This window comes from Cetorhinus maximus, chromosome 5 (assembly GCF_964194155.1).
Source record: "Cetorhinus maximus chromosome 5, sCetMax3.hap1.1, whole genome shotgun sequence".
Lineage (NCBI taxonomy): Eukaryota > Metazoa > Chordata > Chondrichthyes > Lamniformes > Cetorhinidae > Cetorhinus > Cetorhinus maximus.
In genome coordinates this window covers 78,709,974-78,722,871 of record NC_135883.1, presented here as the reverse complement: position 1 = coordinate 78,722,871, position 12,898 = coordinate 78,709,974, and the positions used below count along the sequence as shown (strand labels likewise).

Here is a 12,898-nt window from a genome sequence, read left to right as displayed (position 1 = left end):
GGTGTAAACAGAAAGGGCTGAATTTCCATACTCGAGGCAGGTAGCAGGAGTCGGGAAAATTCCAGGCTCGGCCCACCCACCTCAGGGGAAAGTACCCGCAAGGACAGGATTTACATTGTGGGGAGTCGGGTGCAGGCTGCAATTGGGGCAGCCAAGCCAGGAAAGAGTTCAGAGGCAGCCACAGGGGCTGCTGGGTGTGGAAGCGGGCAGTTCAAAAGTGTGGGACTTAGTACTAGTTATAATGAAAACAGAAAGGCCCTGTAGCCCACACCCCTCGCACCCCCTCAACACCCACACATTCCCATACCCCATCCATGCCACCTCATGACCCCCACGCACCCCATGGCCTCTCATGTTCCCCATGCCAAGGTATGCCCTTCACCCATCTCCTTTGGCCCCTCATGTCCCGTGTCAAAGTATGCCCCCCAAACAACCCCTATGGCCCCTCATGCCGCCTCCCCCCGCCCCGATTCCAAGCTATGGCATTTCCATGCCCATTCACCAACTATACACTGTATAGAATCAATGAATCCTATAGTGATAGTAGGATGTGTTTAAAAAAAAGCTTTACAAGCAGATATTCATTTCCAGTTTCTTAAAAAAAAATTTACTTCAGTAAAATTGAAATGTCAATCATTCAGACCCTTTAAAGTATCAGTAACAGAAACTGCAAGCCTTGAAACCTCTTCATCTTGTGTAAATAAAAATTGTGAAATTGACAGCAGAGATCAGAGAGCCAGATTTGTCAATTAAGCAATGTTTTCACTAGGGCTCAGGTGTTTCAACAGACTAATGAATTTCTGGGCTCTCAGCCGAGTGTTATTATGTATTCTTGGCTGCAAGCCCGGAAATCCATTAGTGTACTGAAACCCCTCAAGGCATACCTTGACACAAGGGGCCATGGGGGTTGTTTGGGGGCATTCCTTGGCATGGGGGGCATAAGGCATGACCTTATGAACGTGTCATTCAAAAGGTTCCCTCATGCAGATTATGGTTCCCAGTACCTCTGAGGTGAAACACATATTAACTGGAAGACATTATACAGTATTTTAATGTTTTTGATCTAAAAAAAACCCAACATTTTTGATTCTGAAAAACACTAGAATTAGATTTGTTAGAGTTACTTAAAGGGAATATTATGCTTGACAAAATTAGATATAAACTACAACATGGAAAAAGACTGTTAGGCCTAACCAGGCCATGTTGCTAATATAAAAACAGAAAGTGCTAGAAATACTCATCAGTTCTGGCAGCATCTGTGGAGAGAGAAACAGAGCTAGCCTTTCGAGTCCAATATAACTCTTCTTCAGAACTGGCCATGCTGCTGTTCTCCTCTACCTAAGCAGTACTTCCACTTCCATGTGTCTTTCTTTATCCCAAATTAATTTTCCTTCAACTACTTATCCAACCTGCTTCCATCACAAACTTCCATAGTGTATTCCAAACCACAGCCTCACAAACCTCTGTGTAAATAGGTATCTCCTGCACTCTGTTCTAAATCTCTTCTGATTAATGTTGTATCCATGTCCCTTTATTTTGAGCTCTTCAATCACTGGAAAGAGTGAAGGAAATTTTAACTTTGCCACATAGTAATAATGTGCTGAAGCAGATTGCTTGGTTATATAGAATTTGTCTGATTTTTCAGTATAAGGAAAACAACATGGGGTGGAATTTTAAGGTCCCGCCAAAGCCAATGGACTTTTGAACGTCTTGTCGCATTTTACGGCTTCTCCCCTGCCGCGACGGGGCCGTAAGATTCCGCCCATAATAACATCCGCTCTGCTAGATTATTACCATGCAGTAAAGAAAAATGTTAACCCTGTTTCTGTGTGTTATGTATTGAATGTCTTTTGTATGTCTTATTGAGCTTGCCATATTTGGCAGCCGGGCATTGTGGGATCGCAGAGCCCATGTTTGTTTTGGTTAGTTCAGTTAGTGCAGTCAATAAACGAAGCACCTTGTTCAACCACCTCTGCGCCTATGTGAGCATTTATCAATCTCGAAAAGGTTATCGGCAGTACCAATAGTTAAACATAACAAATTGGCGACGAGGACAACGGACCTTTGCAGTAATGCCACTCGAGCAACAAAACAGCTAGTAAAAGGAAATTACTAGTAAAAAAAAAGCGCGCCTGCCAATACTCCCAAAGCACCAGGTTCAACAACAACAAAGTCCCTGTAGAGCTAAATTTTAAAAAAAGAATTGCTATTGCTCTGAAGATTAAAGAAAGAAAAGGCAATTAGAGCAGAGAGCAGTGAGGTAGCTCTGGGTTTAAAGAATAAACTGGCCCCGATCCGACTGGCTGAGAATTCTCCCGGAGCACTCCCGAAGATCAAAAAAAGATAAAGCGGGTCGGCAGGAGCAGAAGTTAAAAGGAAGAACTAGCCAGCGGAGAAAGTGCTGCAGTGATTTTTTTTCAAGCGCTTAAGAACATGAGACCCATAATCATGGGGATCCTGAGAAAAGCGCAGGAAAACTACAGCGGCAAGGCGGACGGCTGCACACAGCCCTCAAAGTTCCAAAACAGGACCAAAGGAGAAAGAAAAGAATCCCAGAGAAAAGAAGTGCTCTTACCTTGAAAGTTTTTAAAAGTTTAGAAAAGAAGGCCCACGATCGCTGGGAGCCTGCCAGAAGTAGAAAAGCGCGGGAAGAACCACAGAGACAAACTGGCAGCTGCTGCGTTTAAAAAAAATGGTTATTGTCTGAAAGCTGTAACAACATTTAAAGTGGTAACTACAAAAAAAGGGCAACTACAGTAAACAAAAAGTACCTGATGAAGAAGAGAAAATAAAAATGACTACACTCACCAGGCCTATGGAATATTTCGATGAGACTGTTGAACAGTGGAGCTCTTACACTGAATGCTTTGAGTTTTTTGTCCTTGCAAGTGGAATTGACAATGATAGAAACGTGGCAACTTTCTTAAGTGTGATGGGAGCTAAAACCTTTGGCTCACTAGGAAGCTTGGTGCAGCCCGACAAACCTGGCACAAAATTGTATGAGGACATTGTAAAAGTCCTGGAGACACATTTTTCCCCTAAGCTACTTGCCAAAGCAGAAAGATTTAGGTTTCACAAAGGAAACCAAGAAGAGGGGAAACAATTGTGCAGTATGTTGCAGCACTTAAAAAGCTCACTGAACATTGTGAATTTGAGGAAGTACTGAATGATAGCACCCCATGACAGGTTGGTCTGTGCCCTTCGTACTGAAGCAAACCAGAAACTCCTCCTGACAGAGGCTAACCTCACATTGCAGAAAGCCACAGAGATTGCAGTCTCCACGGAGCTGGCTGCAAAAGAAGCACAGCAGCTGAGTGCATCAACTTGAGTGCATAATGTGACAACTGAGTGTGCACACAAGGTAGCAAGCAGCCGAGAATGTTACTGTTGTGGAAATCCTGGTCACCATCCATCTGAATGTTGGTGCAGAGACCTTGAATGCCGTCAAGTGTGGCAAGAAGGGACACATTGAGCGTGCCTGTAAAAACAAAAAGATAGCAGTGAATCAGAAAGGCAAACCAGAGAAAAAGGAATCTGCCATCTGGCGTAACAAGAAGAAAAATCTGCATGTCATAGAGCAGGAACAGGAGGACCAGAGTGACACCGAGTCTGAAGAAGAGGGGCCCCTCCACATCTTGTCAGTGGCAGGTGGTTCACAGGGCTACTAGGTAACACCGCTGCTGGAGGGCCAACCAATACGCATGGAACTGGATACAGGGGGAGTGGTTTCTCTGGTTCCAGATGCTGTGTATAAGGAGAAGCTTAAACATCTTCCCTTGATGCCTGCAAAAATCGCTCTGGAAACATATACAGGGGCATCTGCCCTATGTTGGGCAGAACGGAAGTTAAAGTGAAACTAAATGGACAGACTGCTAAGCTACCACTGTTTGTGGTGAAAGGTAACTACGCAGCTTTAGTTGGACGGTCATGACTAGAGAAGATCCGGTTAAAGTGGGCAGAAATGCACAGCATTGCAAAAGAAGAAACTGGCCTGACAGCTGTTATAAAAACAATGGGCAGAATTTTGTCGTTGGTGAGCAGGGGGCGGGGCCCGCTCACTGACACGTAAAATGACGCGGGATGATGTTGGGCGGAACCCCCGACATCATCCCGCTCCATTTAAATATTCAGGAAGGCGGGGGCACAGCAAAATCAGCTGCGGGCCCGCCGACTTGTCAATGGCCAATTGAGGCCATTGACAGGATCATTTAAATAATTAAAGGACTTGCCCGTCCAACCTTAAGGTTGGCGGGTCAGCCAGGAGCCCCGGCAGCAAAGAGATAAAACATGAAACCTCATCCACCGGCAGGATGAGGTTTCATGTAGGGTTTTAAAAATTTTAATAAAGTTATTCTGTTAATTATGAACATGTCCCAACTCATGTGACATTGTCACATGAGGGGAACATGTAAGGGTTTTTTTTTCTATTTTTAATATTTTTCAAAGTCCAGGCGATCTCCCTGAAGCTGCACTTAACCTCAGGGAGATGTGCACTCTTTCGTGCGCATGTGCGAAAGAGCGCACTCTTGCTTTTAGGGAATCCCCCCCCACCAGCACAGGAAGTGCATAGCGCTTCCCGCCGGACGTCACGCTGGGCGGGCCTTAATTGGCCCACCACGTAAAATAGCGGTGCGGCCCGCTTCTCCGGCGGGGATCAGCTCCCCGCCCGCTGGAGATTGGGTCGGGCCCGCCCAACAGGCAGAAAATTCTGCCTAATGTTGTTGTTTTTGAATGAGATTTGGGAAGCATGAAGGGAATTACTGTAAAATTGAATATCAAAATTGACTCTCAGCCAAAATTTCTGAAGGCCAGAACCATGCCTTATACCATACGACCAAAAGTCGAAGCTGACCTAGAGCGTCTGGTCAGGATAGGAGTCTCGGTACCTGTCTCCCATAGCGATTGGGCAACACCCATCGTTCCAGTGCTCAATAAAGACGGCTCCAAACGCATCCATGGAGATTTCAAGATTACTTTTAACCCCATGTTTTGTGCTGAACACTATCCACTTCCTCGTTTTGAGGGCCTTTTTGCTGTCCTGGCTGATGGAGAGAAATTCAGCAAACTAGATCTATTCCAGGCCTACTTACAAATGCATGTCGATGAGAAGTCACAAGAATATCTGACCATCACAACGCACAAGGGACTGTACCAATATTGCCATTTGCCTTTTGAAATAACATCAGCTCCAGCCTTGTTTCAGAGGGCCACGGACCAGTGAGAGGCTTGCCTGGTTCAGTGCTACCTTGACGACATCTTGGTGATGGGCAGGATTGATGAGGATTATCTCAAGAACTTGGATGCCACCCTACAAAAGCTAGGAAAGTATGGCCTATGGGTTCGCAAACACAAATACGGGTTTTTTCAGCCCTCTGTGGAATATTTGGGGCACGTCATTGATGCTGCTGGGCTTCACAAAGCATCTTCCAAGGTCAAGATTATTGTGGATGTTCCAGCTCCACGGAATACCAGTCAGCTTCGCTTGTTCTTAGGGCTGCTGAATTATTACGGGAGATTTATTCCACAGCTGGCAACCCTTCTGAAACCCCTGAATGAGCTTCTGCGTCAGAACAAAGCCTGGAAATGGACAGAAGCCTGTGACGCTGTGTTCAAGAAGGTTAAAGCAGTGCTGACAGATTCCGAGGTACTGACGCACTTTGACCCCTCCTTTACTCTACAACTTGCATGTAATGCATCACCTTATGGAGTTGGGGCCGTTGTTTCACACATGATGCCCTCAGGTGTGGAGAGGCCCATAGTGTTCGCTTCATAGACTTTAAGCAAAGCAGAGAGCCAATACGCTCAAATCAAACGCGAAGCACTGAGAATCTTTTTCGGAATCCAGAGATTTCACTAGTACCTGTTTAGTCAGAAATTTACGCTGCTGGCTGATCACTGACCACTCATCTCAATATTGGGTCCACACACAGGCTTTATCTGCAAGCAGGATGCTTAGTTGGGCATTGATGTTGAGCGCTAACACAAATGACATTAACTATCGAAAATCTACCTTGCATGGCAATGTGGTGGTCTTTCAAGGCTGCCGCTACCAGACAGCCATGTGGACACTGCTCAGGAGGACATTTTCTGCTTTGCACACATGGGGCAGAATCTTCTGTTCGCCGTGTGGGGGCGGGGCACTTACGCATCATTCTGATCTTCAGTTCCGGAGTCGGCTGCACACCCGCCAAACTGTCAAAGGCCTGTTAAGGCCATTAATCAACTAATTAAAGTACCCTGTCAGGGCTGCCCGTCCAACCTTAAGGTTGGCGGGCAGGCGAAGAACCCAGGCGGTCTTGGCATTTTTCATGGAACCTCATCCACGAGCAGGATGAGGGTTAATGAATGGTTTATTAATTCAATAAAATGTTTTATGAAAATTCATAAACATGTTCCAGCTCATGTGACAATGTGACATGAGGGGACATGTCTGCATAATTTTATTTTTTTATTTTTCACATCTTTATGACTGAACTTAATCTCCCTGAGGCAGGCCCCGACTGTCCCTCCTCCCCCAGCCTGCACAGGTAGCGCTGAGCACTTCTGGGTGTGCGTATGCTGGGCCTTAATTGGCCTGCCCACATAAAATGGTGGTGTGCAGTCAATCGCCGGTGGCGATTGGCTCCGCGCCCGCTCCCAACCAGCCCACCCAACGGGGCAAAAATTCACCCCATGGAGAACACACCCATCACTTCAGTCCAAAACAAGAAGGCCACTTGAGTGCACCGAACATTGTCCAAAGTCATTGACCTTGTGATGCATGGCAACTCTTCCCTAAACTTCCGAGTCTCACCTGACCTTCATCCTTACCTTTCTAGAAGGGTGGAATTATCAGTCACTTCAGGATGTTTGCTTTGGGACATGCAAGTTATTATTCCACCAACATTGAGGAAACCAGTGTCAGACCAACTGCATTCTGGACACTGTGGAATAGTTCACATGAAAGAGTTTGCAAGAAGCTACTTTTGATGGCCTGGCCTGGCAGGACATTGAAGCCAAGGCAAGATCATGTTCTTCATGTCGAAGTGTGAGAAACATCCCTCAATCCTCAACTGGCCCCCCTCCATCCATGGGACTGGCCGGAAAACCCATGTCAGCGCATCCACATCAATTTCGCTGGTCCATTTGAAGCAACAATGTTCATGGTGGTTGTGGATGCTCATTCCAAATGGCCAGAAGTTTCAGTGATGTCCTCTGTACAGCTGAAAGTACAATTCAAAGGCTAAAAGAAATGTTCCATTGTTACTGGTTACCAGAACAACCTGTGACTGGCAATGGACCTCAGTTTGTCTTGCAGGAGTTTGAGAAATTTTTGAGAAATAACGGAATTCATCACATCACCTCAGCGCCAATGGATTCACAGAGAGATTTGTTCAAATCATGAAACACGCTTTAAGTTTGGCATGAGGACATTCCTCCTTTCAAAAGCGTCTGGACACATTTCTGCTGACATACTGAAACACACCTCATGCTACGACTAAAGCATCTCCAGCATTCCTACTAATGGGATGGCAACTGTGCACTTGCTTTGATCTGCTGAAAGTAACAAAAACACGACAAGTTGTACAAGATCAACAGCACGACCAATTGAAGAGAAGAGCATAAAGATCAAAGCCAAGAATTTTCTGTTCTGGACAAGAAGTTCTAGTTTGTAATGCTACTGGAGCTAAATGGGTTCCTGCCACTGTGGTTGCTCAGTCAGGACCTGTTTCGTACACAGTCCAAACTGCCAATGATCTCACCTGGCAGAGACATGTTGACCAACTGTTGCCAAGTCAAGCACAATCTAAGGATACACCTCTTATGGAAGAGTCAAGGAATGCCGACTTGAGTGTCACCACCTCAGTCTAGCTCAGCCGAAGTTGAGGATGACTCCCCTTCATCTGAATTTGACACAGCGTCGGATTCTGCTGCAGGTCCTGGGTTGCCATCGGTCTCCAATGAGCATTGCTCTATCAAAAGTGCCGGAAGTCTGCCGTAACCCACACTGGGAGAGAAGACCTCCTGAGCATCTGAATTTATAAAAGTCATAGACTTGAGATGGGTTCAGCAGGCATGGAGGCAGTCTACCCTTTTTCCCAGCCAGAAAACGTTTTGTTAAATTGACATTCTCAATAAGTGGGGAGGAATATGTTATTTATTTAATGTCTCATTGAGCTTGCCATACTTGGCAGCTGGGCACTGTGGTATCACAGAATCCATGTTTGTTTTGGTTAGTTCAGTTACTGCAGTCAATAAACGAAGCACCTTGTTCAACCACCTCTGCGTCTATGTGAGTATTTATCAATCTCTTATCGGCAATACCAATAGTTAAACATTACACTGTGCCACCGCTTCATCGTTTTAAACATCTGTATGAAATAATTCTGTAATGTCCTCTGTTCTAGTGAGAACAACCTAAATTTTTCATCTTTCTTCATATGTATATTTCTATATTTCAGGCTCTACCATGTCTTTTGGATCAACATTCTTCCCCTGGTGTGAAACCAAAACTGCACTAATCTTAACTGTGATCTTACTAAGGTTTCAATTGTATACTGTACACTTCTTCCCATAAACTTATTTCTGATCTTATCCATTTCAGGTGCCGGTTTTAATGCCTTGTGAATTTGAATCTCTAAATCCCTCCAGCCTTCCACACCACCCAACTTTCTTCCATTCAGTGTGTAATTATCAATTTTATTTTTGTTACCAAGGTGTGCCACCGTGAAATTAGTGATAATGAATTCCAGATATTTGCTTTTTTATACAGACCATCATCTTAGCAATATCTCCTTCTAGCTTTCTTTGGTTCTCAGGATTATTTTTTAGGCCTCATATTTTAATGTCTTTTGGAAATTTTGACAAAGTACTCAGGACTATATCCAAACCTTTGAAATCCTCAGTGAACAGAGGTGGGATACTGCAGCACACGTTCAAGCACTGAACACTTGCCCTGAACTCCCACTCTCCGTCTCTTTCTTCTCGCTTCAAACGCTTCAGTCTTACTTGTTGATATTAACACGATTATAAAGATGTCCAACCTCACCAAGTAGCTCTGCAAATCCCACAATGCACAAAAATGTTTGTATAACTCCAGATGTTCCAAAATTAATGGTTCTTTCATATTGTAAAACATTTTATCATTGACATATGGTACAAATGGAAAACTTATATTGGTTGGGTTGGTTTTGTTTCCTTTCACCCTTGATGTTTTTCAGTGAACCATGTACTGAAGAACACTCCAAACCACTGGTCTGCATGCAATCACTTTCTACATTTGCTACAATTTTCAATGTTAAATGCACTGTAGAAAAGGATAATTTGAATGCCATAATTTACATTGCTTGTGATTTTACTTTTCTCTCCCTGTTCTAGAATAACAAATATTGCTTTTCAAAGTTACATGGTATTTTCAATGAAGCGATATGCGAACAGAAAATATTGCATGTAAAAGAAGTGATCCAACTGTGATTTTGCACATAACCTTAGTTTGAAGAATAAATATATGCACATCTATCTATTTATGTGACACAATTAATATTGTCCTAGTCCAGGATTCTCTTAAGGTTAACTTGCAGGTTGAGTCGGTAGTTAGGAAGGCAAATGCAATGTTGGTATTTATTTCGAGAGGACTAGAATATAAAAGCAGGGATGTGCTGCTGAGGCTTTATAAGGCTCTGGTCAGACCACATTTAGAATATTGTGAGCAATTTTGAGCCCCGTATCTCAGGAAGGATGTGCTGGCCCTGGAGAGGGTCCAGAGGTGGTTCACGAGAATGATCCCAGGAATGAAAGGCTTAACATATGAGGAATGTTGGAGGACTCTGGGTCTATACTCAATGGAGTTTAGAAGGATGAGAGGGGATCTGATTGAAACTTACAGAATACTGAAAGGCCTGGATAGAGTGGATGTGGGGAAGATGTTTCCATTAGTAGGAGAGACTAGGACCCGAGGTCACAGCCTCAGAGTAAAGGGAAGATCTTTTAGAACAGAGATGAGGAGAAATTTCTTTAGCCAGAGAGTGGTGAATCTATGGAATTCATTGCCACAGAAGGCTGTGGAGGCCAGGTCATTGAGTGTATTTAAGACCGAGATAGATAGGTTCTTGATTGGTAAGGGGATCAAAGGTTACGGGGAGAAGGCAGGAGAATGGGGTTGAGAAACTTATCAGCCATGATTGAATGGCGGAGCAGACTTGATGGACCGAATGGCCTAATTTCTGCTCCTATGTCTTATGGTCTTATAATATGGAAAAACTAATAGATACTGTTCTCATGGATCATTCGAATGGTAAATGGCAGATGATAAATAGATTGCTTAAAGTAGTTGTTAAAAATTTTCATATGATTTTTTAACATTTATTTTGATAATTAGAAAGGACTTATTTGATTTTTATTACTGCATATACTTTCATGAGTCATTAAAGAAAATGTATATAATTTTGCATTCTGTGAAATGATTAATTATTAATGAATCAAAGGTTACAATGATGGTATTTCCCTTCAGTGTATAATTAATAACTAAATAACTAACTAATAACTAAATAATTAACTACAGTAAGTCCTCACTTAAATTTGTGGTTGCATTCCTAAAAATCAATATTTTAAGTGAATCATAGGTTTCCAAAGGAATCAATGTTAAAATCAGAGTTAGGTTCCTTCAGACATTTCTCATCCAGAAAAAACAATGTACCGGTTGAAATATTGTACCACACATGTGCAGTACTGTGTATTCCTAGCTGAAATAACTTTAAAAATAAAATAAATCACTAAATATAAAAGAAATACTGTATGGTTAGGTACTTTAGGACCTTTCTCAGCAGAAAAAAACACTAAAACTTTCTAAGTTGAAATGCTGTACATTCCTAAATGCCTACATTCAAAAACTAAATAACCTTTAAAACAAAATAAATTTAAAAATATAAAAAATACAATATACAGTAAATGTAAGTAAATATTTTTAAAAATACGCTCACCTCATTTTAGATTGACCAGGCTCCATCTAGAGACAGATGTTGGTTGGTGCAGGAGAAGCTGAAGTCCTGGGACAGAAGCAAGGCCGGAAGAGGGGCAGGAAGAGGGGCAGCTAACAAAGAATCCAGTACGGAGACTTTAAGTGTAAAAATGGAGGGTAGGACGGGAGTTGGATATGTGAAGAGGGATTTTAGCACTGAGGATGAGGGCAACAGCACTGGGAAAAAGGTCTTGTGCGCAGGCAGGTCACAGAACAGGAAATCTGTGGCAAATGACGTTAAAATGAAACTCACAATGTTAATAGATATATTGCCACTACTTTATTAACCTTGTTTCACTTTAACATTGTTAAGTGATTTAATGTTAAACATGGACTTACTATAAAACATTTGATCCATGCAACTTCTAAATAAATCTAGATTATGTAGTGATACCAGTTTTCCTGGTAGGGAATTTCAACATCATTTTTTTCACACAAACTAAATGTGGAGTGTAAGTTTTATGTATATAATTCTATTTTAAATATGATCATTTAAATCCTGAGACTATTTCACAGACTTCAAGTTGTCAAGATCTACAGGCTTTTCTTAACATAACACTAATGATAATCAATTACAATTTCTTACTGTTCATACTATAATCAGAAACCTAGGCCAAAACATTAAACAAGAGGTTTCTTGGCCAATATGTTAAAATTCTGGTAGTTAACACTAAATCTGATCATCATCATGACTTGTTTCTCCAAAACCCCAAACCCTGAAGAGGGTTCTTTATGCTGATGTTCACATCTATATCTTCTTCTATTGTGGTCTCAGAGAATGTTGTCAGATTTGGTCTCTCCCATAACTAACTGCAATGTAAGGTTAACAAGGGTATCAATGTAAACATATCTGATTCAACCCCTCTAAATCTGATAAACTATCTCAAATGTGATTGTTTCTTTTTGGTGTGGCAGCAATGAAAATGTCACCAGTGCTATGACATAAATAATTGCATAATGGAGGACCTAAGGGAAAGGGAGCTTGCTTTTGGTTTAGGTTGGAAGACTACTGACTGTCTTTTGCATTTATTCACAGGTTGAGCCAATTATCCAGAAAGGTCATGAACATTTGGTACATCATATTCTCCTTTATCAGTGTCACAACATCTTGAATGATAGTGCCCTTGGTTTTGGACATGAATGTTACAATTCTAATATGCCTGATGATTTTTTTAATTGTGAAAGTATCATTTTAGCATGGGCAATCGGAGGAAAGGTAGGTCCTTACTGATGTGGTAAGCTCATTTATTTAATTCTAATTACAAATCCTTTAGTTCAGCACCATAGAGATGGCACATTTATTTAAAACTGATTGTCTACTGCCATTGTTTTAAGTCAATTTTACACAATCTTTTGAGACAGTGAATTGTTGACATATTCCAGGAGATTAAAAACATAATAGATAGAGATTAATAATTCTTTATTTGAAATTATTTAATTTTAGTACAACTCATTATAATATATACTATAAATGCACCGAACCTAGCATTTCTTGGGTCATTTTTCAGTCCAACAAAGATGCAACAAAATCTTCTCCTGTGTTTTCTTTTGTTGAGCAATGTTGTCCAGTTGGATTATCATATCGACACCATTTTAGCCACATACGCACCTTTTAGTGGAAAACACCTTACTTATCACTTGTGCTTCACGTGTATATTTACTTAACATCTTCCACCTTAAGTGCAAAATTATAATATTTCTCCTTCATCAAAGTCAGGAATTATGGCATTGATTCGTGAGATATAGCACATCTTCATGCAACTTCTCGTTTTCTGTCCAACAGTTATGAATACCTCTTAGATTTCATCAGATTGATTGCTAAGAATGTTTGCTCGCACAATGAGACTTACCAAACCTCCCTTTCTTTCATCTAAAACATGTAAAACATAAAACATTAAAACT

The 12,898-nt window shown here is 41.9% G+C and overlaps 1 protein-coding gene across 2 annotated transcripts in view; it reads left to right on the top strand.

Annotated features, from left to right (window-relative positions):
• The window catches only part of moxd1 (monooxygenase, DBH-like 1), a 91,483-nt gene that overhangs the window by 47,229 nt on the left and 31,356 nt on the right, over positions 1-12,898 (top strand). For both annotated transcript variants that reach the window (XM_078542092.1, XM_078542091.1), the window contains one exon: positions 12,033-12,212. In XM_078542092.1, the coding sequence (XP_078398218.1) occupies positions 12,033-12,212 (180 nt within the window). The remainder of the gene's footprint in view (positions 1-12,032; positions 12,213-12,898) is intronic.